Source organism: Corythoichthys intestinalis, chromosome 21 (genome assembly GCF_030265065.1).
Source record: "Corythoichthys intestinalis isolate RoL2023-P3 chromosome 21, ASM3026506v1, whole genome shotgun sequence".
In the NCBI taxonomy this organism is placed as follows: Eukaryota; Metazoa; Chordata; class Actinopteri; order Syngnathiformes; family Syngnathidae; genus Corythoichthys; species Corythoichthys intestinalis.
In genome coordinates, this window is record NC_080415.1 from 37114735 (window position 1) to 37131979 (window position 17245).

Sequence of the window (17245 nt, forward strand, 5' to 3'; positions counted from 1 at the left end):
AACGCGACGCTTCCTGGTTAACTACAAATGGAGCGATCGTTCTGTTTTAAACCTGATCTCCGGTGGGAAATCTTTGGACAGGGGTCGAAATGTCGCACAGCTTGCTTGTCGTCGTCGTGTTTTACCTGTTTGTCACCGCCTCGTGCAAGTTCCCGGCTTTGGATCACTTGAAACCGCAAGCCAGCGACAAGACGCAGGGCAGAGCTGTGGTCGACCTGCTGAGACGTCTGCTTGGGAATAGATCCACTGAGTTCATCATCGTAGTGAATAGGAGCCTTTCCAACGACAGTTTGGATGTGTGCGAGCTCAAGTCGACCAAAAATAACAAGATCGTCGCCACGGGCAACACCGGAGTGTCCGTAGCGTCTGGAATTTACAACTACTTGAAGTATTTTTGCAACTGTCACGTGTCTTGGTCCGGTGATCAGTTGGATCTACCGCGTCCTCTTCCGAAACTCTCCGGTGTCCTCCGCATCAACACCCAGCATAGGTAAGTGACCCGTCGTTGTCTACAACCTGACTATCTATATTAGGGATGTCCAAACATTTTTCTTTGAAGGCAATTTTCAGAAAAATATTAAGGATGCAAGACCCAATTTGACATCCTTTCGCTTTCATTTATTAAACACAGAATCAGAACCAGGGAAAAAAAAATAGACATCTTGTTATTAAAATGTATTGGAAATTTGCCAAAAACTTTCCCATTCATTTCTAATTGGAAAATTTCCCATTCACTTCCAATGGGATTTCCAATGGAATTTACATTGCATTGATGCCATTGACGGCTATGCACGTCTAATCTATTGATGCTAATGTACTTGGATTCCATTGACGCCTATGTAACTCGATGCCATTGACGGCCATGGATGTCCCAAATTTTTCCCATTTTCAATGGGAAAAAAACAATGTCCCCAAATCAACCGGAAATTACCAGATTTCAATACCACGTGTCCCCCAAACTTCCCCGATTCCAATGACGCTTATGGAGGGCATTGCCATTGACGGCCATGGACGTCCAAATTTCCAATTCATTTCTAGTGGCATTTACTATGTTTAATGACATTGGAGGGCATGTTTGTCCATTCTATTGATGCCGATATACTTGGATTCCATTGACACCTATGTAAGTTGATGCCATTGACGGTCATGGACGTCCAAAATTTTTCCCATTCATATTCAATGGGAAAGAAAAAACAATGTCCCAAAATCAACAGGAAATGACCAGATATCAATAGGACGTGTCCAACAAACTTCCCCGATTCCATTGACGCTTATGGAGGGTGTTGCCATTGACGGCCATGGACGTCCAAATTTCCCATTCATTTCTAATGTCATTTACTATGTTTAATGCCATTGATGGGCACGTTTGTACATTCTATTGATACGGATGTACTTGGATTCCATTAACACCTATGTAAATCGATGCCTTTGAAGGCCATGGACGTCCAAATTTCCCATTCATTTCTAATGGCATTTACTATGTTTAATGCCATTGACGGGCGTGTTTGTCCATTCTACTGATGCCGATGTTCTTGGATTCCATTGACACCTATGTAAGTCGATGCCATTGACGGCCATGGACGTCCAAAATGTTTCCCATTCATTTTCAATGGGAAATAAAAAACAATGTCCCAAAATCAAAATGACCAGATATCAAAAGGACGTGTCCCCCAAACTTCCCCGATTCCATTGACGCTTATGGAGGGTGTTGCCATTGACGGCCATGGACGTCCAAATTTCCCATTCATTTCTTATGGCATTTACTATGTTTAATGCTGTTGACGGGCATGTTTGTCCATTCTATTGATGCCGATGTACTTGGATTCCATTGACACCTATGTAAGTCGATGCCATTGACGGCCATGGTCCTCCCAAAATTTTCCCATTCATTTTCAATGGGAAATAAAAAACAATGTCCCAAGATCAACATGAAATGACCAGATATCAATAGGACGTGTCCCCCAAACTTCCCCAATTCCATTGACGCTTATGGAGGGTGTTGCCATTGACGGCCATAGACGTCCAAATTTCCCATTCATTTCTAATGGCATTTACTATGTTTGATGCCATTGACGGGAATGTTTGTCCAATCTATTGATGCCGATGTGCTTTGATTTCATTGACACCTATGTAAGTCGATGCCATTGACGGCCATGGACGTCCAACATTTTTGCAATTCGTTCTCAATGGCAAAAAAAACAATGTCCCCCAAATCAACTGGAAATGACCAGATATCAATGGGACGTGTACCCCAAGCGTCCACCATTCCATTGACGCTTATGGAGGGTGCTGCCATTGACGGCCATGGACGTCCAAACTTCCCATTTATTCTTTTCTAATGGCATTTACTTTGTTTGATGCCATTGACGGGCATGTTTGTCCATTCTATCGATAGCCCTGGACGGGGCTAGGATCTGTATAGCCACACAGCAAAGACCCACAGTAATTTTAAGTTTGGTGGTGGCAAAATCATGGTCAGGGGTTACATCCAGTATGGGGGTGTGCGAGAGCTCTGCAGGATGGAAGGCAACATATATAGTCTGAAATATCAACAAATCTTAGCTGCCTCTTGCATTCCTAATCATAAAAAGGGACAAATTCTGCAGCAGGATGGTGCTCCATCACATACTTCAATCTCTACCTCAAAGTTTCTCAAAGCAAAGAAGATCAAGATCCTCCAGTACTGGCCAGCCCAGACACCAAACATGAACATCATTGAGCATGTCTGGGGTAGGATGAAGGAGGAGGCATGGAAGACGAAACCCAAGAATGTTAATGAACTCTGGGAGGCATGCAAGACTGCTTTCTTTGATGTTCCTGATGACGTCATCAATAAATTGTATGAATCCTTGCCGAAGCCCATGGATGCAGTTCTTTAAGCCCAGCAAAGTCATACAAAATATTCAATTTGGATCTCACAGCACCACTACTTAATTCGCTGATGTTATGTAACATATTTTTGTATCTGAAGTACTATTTTTTTTTCAATTTTCACACTACTTTCTGTAGGCGACAAAACTTTTGTCATGCCAAATTTGACTTTTATGTCTTCATTAAATGATAAATCTTTTTTCAGTGAAACAAATATTTTTTTGTACATTCAACATCATTTCGGAGGGTCTTAGCTTTCATATGAGCCATTTTGGAAACCAATTGAATAATTAAAAGTCAGGTTATTAGCAATTGTTTCTACAAAATGAATAAGCGACAAGACTTTTGTCAGGGACTGTCGACTAGACTTTTTTTGAGGGGGTTTTGAAAAAGCTCAGGTGTAGTTTTCAGTGTCACCGACAGAGCAAAAACCCGAGGAGGAGAGGTGAGCGCTGCCGCTCCAAGCCATGGATTTCTCGCTGCATTTTTTGGACATAAAAATAGCTAATACCGTAATACGTTATGACGGAAAATTTTAGTGGATTTGAAACCGTGATGTTTTCAGACCACGGTAAACCTTGAAACTGTGGCAAATACCTAGTGCTGACATCAGCAAAAAATGCCTTATTTGTTAAAAAAAAAAAATCTTTTCAGACTCAAGTGGCATGTGTCATAGATTGCGCAATGAATGTGAATTTTACTATTTTTTTCCCCATACTATATTGTCATTAGACAATAAAGACTAGTCAGTGGCACCTTTGTGCATTTTTAGCTGTATTAATAGCAGTATTTGAGTTGGGAGACCCATTATCACAGCTGAACACATCAAAACATGGGCACATGACAAATGGAGCATTGTCACACATTATGTTTCATTGTTTACTGGGGGTGCAATGAAAACTTGCGGCGGCTAGGTCCTTTTAAAAGGACCAATTCTCTCAATTAACTGTTGTGAATTAGCACCGCATCAGCTCACCCCAGTTATGTCATGTGCGCAGACTGAAAAAGCCATGTGAAGCATGGCAAAGCGTGGCACAGTTTGTTTTTCCCATGACTGTGTAATAGTCTAAGGAAGGGGTGTCAAAAATGAATTGATTTAATACTTATAGACGGGCTTAGGGATGGCGTAGCGCTTGCTAGGCTAACACAGCAGCAACGCATACAAGAACAAAGTATACAGTTGTACTTGTAAGGATGTGTTCTGTCTGCTCTGTTCAGTGCTAATGAAGCTAAATTGTTGACTAAAGACTGTAAGTGTCATGTATGTCAGGGGTCAAGACTTCCCCCGTCAGGTTACATGTTTTACAAGATTTTGTGTGTCTCACAAAATGTAATATGGTGGTCTTGATAGCATCAACATTATTGTCTGTGGAATAAGTAAGTCATTTACATACATCAGTCTATTCAAATACAGTGGTATAAAAAGTGTCTGATACTTTTGGAATTCCTCACATTTCTGTAAAAAATGTGATCTGATTTTTGTCAAAATCACACAGATGGAAAAACAGTGTTTTAACAAAAACCACCCGAACATTTATAGGTTTTCATGTTTTAATGAGGATAGCATGCAAACAATGACAGAAGGGGGAAAAATAAGTAAGTGAACCCTCTGCCTAAGGAGCAATTGAAACCAATTTTTACCGAACAATTTAAGTCAGGTGTGTGCCCAATCACTAATGAGTGGTTTAAAGCTGCCCACTATAAAACACACACCTGGTAAGAATTGTCTTGATGAGAATCATTGTCTGATGTGCATCATGGCTCGGTCAAAAAAGCCGTCTGAACACCTGCGATCAAGGATTGTTGATTTGTATAAAGCTGGGAAAGGATACAAAACCATCTCTAAAAGTCTGGATCTTCATCAATCGACTGTTAGAGAAGTTGTGTACAAATGGAGAGAGTTTGGCACTGTTGCATCTCTCCCAAGGAGTGGCCGTCAACAAAGATGATGCCAAGAGTTCAGCGCAGAATACTCAGAGAGGTAAAAAAAGAACCATAGAGTGCCTGCAAAAGACTTACAGAAATCTCTGGCACAGTCCATTATCCATGTGCACACATCAACTGTATGTAAAACTAACGCCAATAATGGTGTTCATGGGAGGACTCCACGGAGAAAGCCACTGCCGTCTAAATAAAAACATTGGTGCTCGTTTAATGTTCGCCAAAGGGCACTTGGACACTCCACAGAAGTTTTGGCAAAATATTTTGTGGACCGATGAAAGCAAAGTTGAATTGTTTAGGAGTAACACACAACGTCATGTGTGGAGAAAAAATGGAACAGCTCACCAACATCAACGCCTCATCCCCATCGTGAAGCATGGTGGAGGGAGCATCATGATTTGCGGTTGTTTTGTTGCCTCAGGGCCTGGACAACTTGCAATTATTAATGGATGAATGAATTCAAAAGTTTACCAGGATGTTTTGCAGGAAAAGCTGAGAAAGTCTGTCAGACAGTTGAAGCTTGGACGCTGCAACAATTCAATGATCCAAACACAGAAGTAAATCAACTTCAGAATGGTTTCAGAAGAACAAAATACATGGTCTGTAGTGGTCAAGTCAAAGCCCAAACTTGAGATGCTGTGGCATGACCTAAAGACAGCGATTCATGCCAGACATCGCAGGAATCTGACTGAACTACAGCAGTTTTGTCGAGAAGAATGGGCAAAATTAGTCCTGATTGATGTGCCAGACTGATCAGCAGATACAGGAAGCGTCTGGTTGAAGTTATTGCTGCCGGGGGGGGGCACAAAATCTTAAATGTGATGGGTCACTAACTTATTTTTCCCCCTTCTGTCATTGTTTGCACACTATCCTCATTAAAATATGAAAACCTATAAGTGTTTGGGTGGTTTTAGTTAAAGCAGACACTGTTTATTCATCTGTATGATTTTAACAAAGATCAGATCACATTTGATGGTGATTTTATGCATTAATGTGAGAAATTAAAAAAAGTTCAAATACTTTTTCTGTTTTTCATACCACTGTACTACAATAAATATTGTACTACAGTAGAGGTCGACCGATAAATCTGTCCGATATCTGGATTTTTTTTTCTTTCAACATCAGCCATTGGCTGATGTAAACAAACACACAAAAAAAAGCCGATAAAAAAATGAATTTTGATTAGGCATTTGTGTGGGCAACTGCAGGTGTAAATCACCAAATTCATCACGATATGATACAGTACTGATTCGATTTACTTCGATTTGATTTACCTAATCTTGTTCTTAACAGGGAGCAGCTGGATTCAGCCATGTTAAATGAGTTAGGTCATATTCACTGCAGCCACTAGAGGGCAGTGTATCCACCCAAATGCAAACACTTTCAAAACTAACCATTACAACACGACTCTAATTAAACGAATACTCGAAGCAGCAAAATTTGATTCGAAGCGTTATTCTAATCGAATTATTCGAGTGAATCGATTCATCGTTGATGATCCTCTCAGGCTGAGCATAATCGGTTTCCAGAACAAAATACACAAACCGTTCTTCCTTAACTTAAATCATAAGTGACGGCAATTACAATGCAAAATGCTGTTTACCGTATTCAAAATACATCTTGTTTAATCTTTTGTTAATGTTGATTTCATTATTTTTTGGCTCAACTTATCAGCCCGAGACAACTGTGCCACTTTCCCACATTTCTGGGGTCGTCATCAAATTTTTTCCCTCTGTCATCACCCATACTCTTGTGTTGTGGCATTTCACACACACGCTTGCTCTGACGTCACGAGTCTGAAGCTGCATTGAAGGCGTCCGTCGGCGAGTGACACGCGAACAAGCAAAAACAAAGGAGAGAACATGCCCCCTTTCATACTTCTCAACTGTAGGTTTTCAATGTACTGCAGAGGCACACTATCACGATCAAATTCTAGTAAATAGAATACAACCTCAATTGACTTTTACAACTTCAATAACTGCACAAAATGCTAACTATTACTTTAATAATTCAGGAAATATGGATAAAGTTGAGTCATGATTCTATATACAATCACAACTTATTAACAGTGCAAATAATCAATGTGGTGTTACCAGGATGTGAGCCTCGTCTTTCAACAATCACATAGCCTCTTTCTATGCCTTGCGTTTTCTGGTCAGCTTCCTCAACTTGTACGAGTCCCTGTTCCTCGCCGTCTCCTTTCTTCTGGGTCAACTTGTAGCCGGCCTTGACAGACTTGTAGTTCTCCCACCTGGCCAGCACCTTGAGGCTCAAGAATCGGGCCGTCCTTATCCTCACAGGCTCCTAAAAAACATGTTTGTTTTAGAAAGATAGGTGTTTTGATTCATCTTTTTTATGAAGTGAAAAATGCTGGCCACTTACTTCATCCCCAGGACACCTGGGCAGCACCATACAGCCGTTGTTGTGGAAGCTGCTGTAGATGTTCATCCAAAGGCGCACGGGGTCAAAGTAGACGAAGATCTGTTTGTTACCATCGGCGTAGGGGTTGGTGTAGGTAAGCCTGTCGCAATATGCAATAATTCCATTTATCGCACAATAAATAAAAATGAAGGCGGTAATTTTTCCGCTGCGATTTATCGCCTCGCGTGCATGTGCGTGCGCGTGTGTGGCAGACATGCTGTTAAAAGTTCGGATTCCTTTTTACCAACTGCGCAAAATGCATCTTTGTTCCAGGTCCGGCAAAAAATAGCGCCAGAGCCAATCGTTCCCATTATATCCTATTGTTCAACGTATAACTGCCGCGTCAGTGCTCAGAGTTGACTGCGGACCATCTCCGGCGTGCCGGTGTTGTTGACGTGTGGGGTCTCCCGTCAGGGGTGACATTTCACGCGGAGCAGCAATTTTTCGGCACAACACCGGATATTTGAGTGGCAAATTAAGAGCACTGTGCTTCAAACTCGTCCTGTATATGAAAGTCGATTGTCATATGCTAGTGTTGTGCAGTAATGAGCAGACGTGACTTCTGTGGCGTTTGCTAACTTTTTTAATGCGCATTGCGCGCACACACTAAATATCATGAAATAGCAAATTAGATGTGCTACGTCCCATGCCATTGACGACGTGAGCCCAGAGTGATTATGGGACACGTAGTCCATGTACTACATCGATGAATTATAAACCGCCATGACTGAATGGAAGTTAAGAAGGCCAAATCAATCCATACCAGTGACTATAGATAATGCTGCAAATATTGTTAATTCAGTACGTGATACAGATGGATTGTGACCACAAATAGGACGTCTTGCTCATGTAGTAAACCTAGCTGCTAAGAGAGCTGTAGCAATCAACAGTGTGCGCCGCCTCACTTTACAAACTGTATTGTTCTCAGCACTTTTATACTAAATTTCTTCAGATCAGTAAGAAGTAAGCACATAGATATTATGCACTAAATTGCATGTTTATATGATGACAATTTAATTTTTGCTCGTTTGCAAAAAAAAAACCGAAACAAAAAAGTTTTTTTTTTTTTTTCCAGAGGAATAAATGTATTGAATCAGATCAAAAATCGTGTCCTCCGAATCGAAAATCTTACCGAATTTGTGCAATTCGGTATAGAAAATCGTACCAAACCGTGACTTAACTATCATTGCATCCCTACGGAACACCATTGCAGAAGCTATGAGGGGAAAAGTTTTCATTTGCCTAAGTGCTTGAGTCATTAACTGCAATTGTATTTTTTTTTTTCCTTGAAAACACATTTTATTTATTCTGTGTTTCTGTGGGGTATTAATATTGTTGTCTTTTATTTAAGAGGCATGGTCTATTGTTTCTAGTTGTGATTTCTTATCGCGTTTAAATGGGTTTACTTGATCTATTAATATATACTGTATTCTTACTGTGTTATTGTAAATTGTATTTTAAAAAAATGGGGGGGGGGGCGCAATAATATCGCATATCGCAATAATTTATTAGATAAATTATCGCACACTAAAATTTGTTATCGCGACAGGCCTAGGTGTAGGACCAGGTGCCTATGGGGAGCTCAAGGCTGGCATAGTAGCCAGCATTGTTGGCGTGGCCGTCAAAGCTGACTGAGTGGAAACGCAGACAAAGAGCTTTTCCGTTGAAAATTCTTGTGAATAAATGCTGAAATCCCTGTATTCTTTATTGATATGGACGTAAAACGGTCTCGATTCTTCATTAAAAGCAAAAAACAACAACGTGCAGTTAGCATTTATTTTACGTAAATATTGCGAACTATGATGCTAGTCACTAAGCAAATTAGCGGCCGCCATAGGTAAAAAAAGAGCTTTTTCCGTTGAAAATTCTTGTGAATAAATGCTTAAATCCCTGAATGCTTTATAGATATAGACGTAAAACGGTCTCGATTCTTAGTTAAAAGCAAAAAAAAACAAAAAAAAAAAAAACAACAACAACAAAACGGGCAATTAGCTTTTATTTTACGTAAATATGTCGAATGTGCCACTAGTTAAGTCACTAGCCACGTTTACATGCTGACTTTTATTCATACCGATTCAAATCATTCCGAATGGAAATTTCACATCAGCTGTTTACATGTCACTCCATCTATTCCGATCCAGCGTTTACATGTGACTGCCTTTATTCCGAAAGGACGTTTGACAACTGCCGTCTGACATGCGCAGATTAATCAAAACAAAGCGTCACGTTGCAAAACATGGAGATCGATCGTCAGATAAGCTGCTGTTTTAACTTTTCGAGTGGAAACAAAACTTCAGAATGATACGCCGTTCATTTATAAAGTTGTGTGGGTGCGCTGTGCGTGTGCTTGGAAGCCATGTTGCAAGTGACGTTACTTACGTCACCGAGTGACGTCACCACGTCAGTACGGAGCATGTGCAGAAAGAACGCAACCAGACACCATTCCGCTTCCCTGTTTACATGATATATTTTTACTTCTAATCGGTTTGGGAAAAGGAATATTCCACCCCTGTGAATCGGAATGAAATTCCATTCGGTTTGGGCCTGTTCATTCTGAATGAGGTGTTTATATGGAACACATTTATTCGGTTTGAACAAATATTCCGATTGTAATTGGAATATTTGGCTCCATGTAAACGTGGCAACTGTGGCGGCCCCCTTAGTACAAAATGTCATATTCACTGTTGCCACTTGAGGGCAGTGTATCCATCCAAATCAATAAACTAAATGCAAACACTTTCAAAAGAAACCATTACCGTGCCACTCTAATTAAACGACTACTCGAAGCAGAAAAATTGGATTCTAAGCTTTTATTCTAATCAAATTACTCGAGCAATACTGTGGTACCGTTTGGTTTTGGAACATATTCCATTTCTGCTCAAACTTCTCAACAAAGGACGGTCAGAAAACTTGCATCCCACGCTCACCAGCCTGTTAGCTGCCTACAAGTGACGGAGAGCTCAATCCAAATAGTGACACCAAGTCATTATTATTAGTAGGGTTGTTCCGATCATGTTTTTTTGCTCCCAATCCAATCCCGATCGTTTTAGTTTGAGTCTCTGCCTATCCCGATATTTCCTGATCAGATTGCTTTTTTTGCTCCCGATTCAATTCCAATCATTCCCGATAATTTTTCCCGATCATATACATTTTGGCAATGCTTTAAGAAAAAAATGAATAAAACTCGGACGAATATATACATTCAACATACAGTACAGAAGTACTGTATTTGTTTATAATGACAATAAATCCTCAAGATGGCATTTACATTATTAACATTCTTTCTGTGAGAGGGATCCACAGATAGAAAGACTTGTGACTTTGTATATTGTGACTAAATATTGCCATCTAGCGTATTTGTTGAGCTTTCAGTAAATGATACTGTAGCCATGCCCAAATGCATGATGGGAAGTGGAACTATGACTGTGCGTAGTGCTACCAATTGATATATCTTCTCTGCGTTGGGAAATAGCATAAGGTGTTAAGAAAAAGATGAATTGCTACCTTGCATCCCCACATTGCTTCCCATGATATTTCTAATCGTATGGAGAGGGATTGTAATTTTACGCTGCCTTTTATCTCTCTATATAGGTAACAAAAAGCTAATTACAGATTGCGCGCGACAATGCGTGAGTGGGTCGTGCAACGCATGCATTATTGCCTTTAAATATTTTAACGTGATACATTTTTTAAAAAATTAATTACCGCCGTTATCGGGATAAATTTGATAACCCTACCTTAAGCCTAAACTAAATACTCTGGATGAGTGTAACATATTATGTCTGTAATGTTAAATACAATTAGAAAACAATTTAATTAAAATATATATATATATATTAAAAAAAGGCATGGCCGATATTTTTTTGCTGATTCCGATATTTTGAAAATGACGTGATCGGACCCGATCGATCATCTCTAATTATTAGTGCTATTGTTGCCTTGGTATGTTCTATTTTCCGATAAAATTAGTTCTTATTCTGACACAGGACTTCATCATTAAAAAAAGTTCAGGAAATTTAGCAACAGGATAAGCCATTTCAGTTAAATTGGATAAAGCTGAAAGCCACACAGGCTTTCTAGATGAGTTGTGTAGGTATAGGAGACGAGCTAGACTAAGTAGCATCCATTTTTCACGTCGTAACAAGTGGATGCAGTTCATTGACATTTGGCCTTGAACAGGTGTGATTTCAGCACAGGCAGCGGGCACACCTATTGCTTGAGAAACCGGACAGGCCTGCTTTATTTTCCAGATTTTTAAGCCTTATAAGAAATGCAGTACATGACTCATTATTCAATTATGACAGGCTTGTTAACAATTGACGCTTTTCTTATGTGTCTCCAATTGCTTATCAAATAATTTACTTCCACAGTAAAGGAACTCTAAACTGGTGCTACTATTATAATCTAGCACATTGAAAAGATGATTCATAATCTTGAATCAGTTAAATAAAATGTAACCCCAGTAAAGCCGGACATTTTATTTCATTGGAGGCAGACTGTAGAAACCAAGTTAATTATAACAAGAGAGCATCCTTCTTTTAGCTCCTGTGTCTAACACTTGGTCTGTGTCCAGGTTCCGCTACTACCAGAATGTCTGCACTGTTAGCTATTCGTCTGTCTGGTGGGACTGGCAAAGGTGGGAGAGAGAGATTGACTGGATGGCGCTGAATGGAATCAATCTTCCTTTGGCTTTCACTGGCCAAGAGGCCCTGTGGCAAGAGGTAAATGCTCAGATGTTATTCCTGGAGTTTAAATTACTATAGCAAAAATTTTGCATGTGCCTTTTTTTTTTTTTATCCATCTCGCAAAATGGATTTTGCCATGCGGCATTTTTTTTTTTTTTTTTTGCCATGTGGCAAAATGTATTTTGCCATGCGGCATTTTTTTTTTTTTGCCATGTGGCATTTTTTTGTCATATGGCAAAATGGATTTTGCCATGTAACATTTTTTTGCCACGTGGCAAAATGGATTTTGCCATGTGGCATTTTTTTTAACATGTGGCAAAATAGATTTTGCCATGTGGCATTTTTTGCCATTTTTTTGCCATGTGGAAAAATGGATTTTGCATTGTGGCATTTTTTTGCCATGTGGCATTTTTTCTGCCATGTGGCAAAATGGATTTTGCCATTTGGCATTTTTTTGCCATGTAGCATTTTTTTGCCCTGTGGCAAGATGGATTTTGCCATATGGCATTTTTTTTGTCATGTGACATTTTTCTGCCATGTGGCAAAATGGATTTTGCCATGTGGCATTTTTTGCCATGTGGCAAAATGGTTTTTGCCATGTGGCATTTTTTCTGCCATGTGGCAAAATGGATTTTGCCATGTGGCATTTTTTTGCCATGTGGCAAAATGGATTTTGTGATGTGGCATTTTTTCACCATGTGGCATTTTTTTCTGCCATGTGGCAAAATGGAATACGCCATGTGGTATTTTTTTTGCCCTGTGGCAAAATGGATTTTGCCATGTGGCATTTTTTTAACATGTGGCATTTTTTTGCCATGTGGCAAAATGGTTTTTGCTATGTGGCATTTTTTCTGCCATGTGGCAAAATGGATTTTGCCATGTGGCATTTTTTTGCCCTGTGGCAAAATGGATTTTGTGATGTGGCATTTTTTCACCATGTGGCATTTTTTCTGCCATGTGGCAAAATGGAATATGCCATGTGGCATTTTTTTTGCCCTGTGGCAAAATGGATTTTGCCATGTTGCATTTTATTGTCATGTGGTATTTTTTTTTTTTTTTTTGTATATGGCATTTTTGCAGGCCATGCACAGCCATGCCATTGGCGACTATCACGTTCAAATTTTTAATTGATTTTAAAGGCAAAAAAACATTTATGGCTGTGATTTTTGACAATACACTTTACAGCCCATTGACGTTCAACCAGCACCTAAGTAAGGCTATGCCATCGACGGCTATGAACGTCCAAATTATCAATTCATTTTGAATGGCAGAAAAACATATGTGGCTGTGAGTTTTGACCATGCATTTTACATTACAGCGCAATCACGCTCAACCGGCACCCAAGTAAGGCTAAGCCATTGACGGCTATGAACGGAAAATTTGGACGTGGATAGCCGTCAATTGCATGGAGGTACATGGCCAGCAAAAATGTCATATAGCAAAAAAAAAAAAAAAAAAAAAACATAGCAAAATCCATTTTGCCACATGGCAAAATCCATTTTGCCACATGGCAAAATTTCGCCACATGGCAAAATCAATTTTGCCAAATGACAAAAAAATGCCACATGGCAAAATCCATTTTGCCACATGGCAAAAAAAAGCCACATGGCAAAATGTTGCCACATGGCAAAAAAATGCTACATGGCAAAATACATTTTGCCACATGGCAGAATCCATTTTGCTACATGACAAAAAAATGCTGCATGGTAAAGAAAATGCAACATGGCAAAGTCAATTTTGCCACATGGCAAAATCAATTTTGCCACATGGCAAATACGACTTTTCTTTCTTGGCCCTTTTGTTTAGGCGCAACATATGGAGCGATAACATGTTTTTATCATTAATCGTCAGAAAAATTTGGACCTCTGAAAAGTTGCATGAACAAAAGCACACATACTGCACGTATTTCACTTTGTCATATTTTAATGTTTGGTGTTCCATAGTTAATTTTTCAATTGAATATGAATTTTAATGTTATGGCACTGCTATGCTAATATATGTACCCTTTAGGTTTACCGTGCTCTTGGTTTAAACCAATCAGAAATCGAAGAATTCTTCGCCGGCCCGGCCTTTCTTGCCTGGAACCGCATGGGAAACATGTTCAAGTTTGGCGGACCCCTTCCACAGTCTTGGCATGTGTCCCAGCTGACCCTCCAAGTACGTTTAACAAATTCTGTCACTTTTAAATAGATGTAAAAGATGTGGACGGGACATAAATGAATTAGTAACAAAATTTGTCAGATGACACTCATGACTTCTGTCATAAACATTAATTAATGACCATGACAGTGTCAAGTCATAATTATGACTGTCAAATAAAATTTTTGTTTTTTACTGTAATATAACTTTTGGTTAAAACTGTCAAACTAACATGATTTTTTTGTCTTTTTCAGTTGAAAATCTTGGAACGAATGAGGTCATTTGGCATGATTCCAGTGTTGCCAGCCTTTTCTGGTAACATCCCAAGGGGAATCCTTAGGTATCATTTTTTACTCTTATGGAATTACTTATATTCACATTTTTTTAATCAGTGTTTTTGCAAATAGATGTAAAAAGTTCAATTATGAAGTGACAGGGTGGCAGAGGTGAAAGTGGGCAGGAAATAATAGCTCTGCATACTGTATGTATCAAGTCATTGCTAGTCAGATACTAGATGTGTAACCTTTCGAAGTAGGCTCAAAGTGAAACCATTTCTTTGAAAATTTCAGGTTGCACCCCGAAGCAAACGTAACAAGGTTGGGGCCATGGTCTCACTTCAACTGCAGCTACTCGTGCTCCTACATCTTGGATCCCAGGGACCCGCTTTTCCTCCGGATCGGTTCCCTCTACCTTTCCCAGGTGGTCAAACAATTTGGAACGGATCACATCTATAATACGGACACCTTCAATGAGATGATTCCACCTTCCTCGGACCCCGCCTACCTGTCTGCTGTCAGTCGTTCCGTTTTTGCCTCAATGACTGCTGGTGAGTGTGTGGGACTCAATTCATCAAATGACTGAAAGCATAGTTTTTATTGAATGTAGTGTTGTAATACTACAAACCGGTTTTGTCTTGGGGATTATATTGCAAATTCCAAACGCCTTTGCAAAAGAAAACAAGCATGAATGTTAGGGGTGCACGATATCCATTTTTTGAAACCGATAACTTCCTGCTCCTGAAAGCCGATACCGATATCCAATAATAAATATATATTTTTTTTAATGTATATTCACTTGGGCTGTCCCAAACGACTAATTTTCTCCCGATTAGTCAGCCGACTATTTTTACGATTATCGTAATTTCCCGAATATAACGCGCACTTTTTTTCCCCAAAATCAACTGGTAAACTCATGGTGCGCATTATAAACGGGTACATGGATGGAGACAGAAATATATATGTATTACATATATATATATAAACCGATTTTTTTTCATTGACACGGCCACGTTGTGTTGAAGAAACGTATGCGGCCACCCGTTACCGACCATTACGGTACGTGCCGTCACCGTTTTGTTTCGGTAATACTTCACTCTAATCGGCCGAATGATTTCGTCTGTGTTAAATTCTGCTTTTTTCACTCTTCATAAAGCACAGAATTTAGTTTCTTGAACTCATTTGAGTCGACGTTTATTGCAGCTCCGCAATTCGGACCATAACAAATGTAAGGACACACACTTCCTGTGTCCGTCAACTATATCGGTCCCTCGGGAAACTCAAACCCAAATAACAATAGTTCCTTTTGTTACTGTCGTGCTGACAGCTATGAGCTCTCACGGATTTCCGACTTACATTCTAACTTTCATTTTACCGTATCAATCCATGGAAGAAACATTTATTCATCATGAGGAAACGAGCAAGTTATACAGCAGCCTTTATAAGAAAAGTCACATCTGTTTTGTTTTCTCCTAGATTCTGGTAAGTTGGAGAAGTTGTCAAATCATATTATTACCGTAAATATTGTCAGTTCACGTTAATGTTTTGAACTACCAATGTGCTATGCTTGAGCTGTGTTTCACCAGTCAGTAAAATGACATCTCTGTATCTGTACACAAGCTCTGTTTTCTTGTATTCTTCTATTTATTGGTGCTAAAATTAGGGTGCGCGTTATAAACGGGTACAATAATTTTCCCTAGATTTTACAAGTAAATTTGGGGTGCGCATTATACACGGGTGCGCCTTATATTCGGGAAATTACGGTAGTCGACTAATCTAATGATTTTAAAAAAAATTTTTTTTTTTTTTTTTTTTTACAAATTTAGCAATGAAATTTTTGTTGACGCTTATCAATTCACAAAAAATATATTGGAACACTTAAATTATTTATTAAAGTACAAATAAACACGTAAATGACAATAATAAATCACAAATAAACAATGAGTTCAAATACTGATAGAATTAACTAGTGTAGCATCCCGATTGGAAAGATGGTCTCTTAAACTGATGGTTTACAACTTTTATTCCATCCTTGATGTAAACACACCGTAAGAGCTACGGTGCACACAAATAAAAAAACACAATTAGAAATTAACAAAAACTTTTCACCTTTTGCGTTTGAAACCTTATTTATATATCAATGAATTGCCTATATGAATTACCTTTACCTTAAATTATTACCTTATCATTGACAATCTCTCCCTTGAGTGCAATCACTGTATATACTGTATATATTTATGACCTTTTAACCTTATATCATTTTCTATACCATAAAATAAACCATAACATGCAATAAACCTTTCAATTAGCATTAAGAACAATACTAATAGCACTTATAGGCCCATTGTCAATGAAACATCATTATTTAGTAAGGTGACAGCACCCTCTGGTGTACAAAAAATGAAAAAACAAAAAATTACAAACTGGTTGGCGGTGCTTGGTGTTTATTCACGGCCGACGTGCAGCCAAGCTTGGCATTGAAGAGACAGGACATAAGAGTGTACCCCTCATTTGTTTCTTTGAAATAAGTCAATGTTTTGGACACTTTTTTTGGCTTTGTGCCGCTTTCCCCGCTTGCATACAGAGCATCCAACATTCTGAACTTTCCACACATATATTTTTTTAACCCTTCATTAACCGTCGACGGGATGTTGTGCTCATCGACGGATTTACGTCATCGATGACGTCGACTACGTCGACTAGTCGGGACAGCTCTAATATTCACCGGAGTTTTTGAACACCAGGAGTTTTTAAAAAAATGGTGGATCAACATAGATTTGCTTTTGACCTCACCAGAATTTTCATAATGACATGAAACATTATTATAATGAACAAAACAAAGACAAGAACAGTCTTGACTTCAAATAAAGTGCCAATATTTATTTTTTTCAAATAAATAAAATTTGAGTCAAT

General features: G+C 39.1%; 1 protein-coding gene across 1 annotated transcript in view; it reads left to right on the top strand.

The window, feature by feature from the left end:
• naglu (N-acetylglucosaminidase, alpha) overlaps positions 1 to 17245 on the top strand; it is a 25367-nt gene continuing 8122 nt past the window's right edge. The window contains exons 1-5 of the mRNA XM_057825367.1: positions 1 to 490; positions 11807 to 11954; positions 13929 to 14075; positions 14312 to 14397; positions 14627 to 14883. Of these exons, the coding sequence (XP_057681350.1) occupies positions 90 to 490; positions 11807 to 11954; positions 13929 to 14075; positions 14312 to 14397; positions 14627 to 14883 (1039 nt within the window). The 5' untranslated portion in view covers positions 1 to 89. The remainder of the gene's footprint in view (positions 491 to 11806; positions 11955 to 13928; positions 14076 to 14311; positions 14398 to 14626; positions 14884 to 17245) is intronic.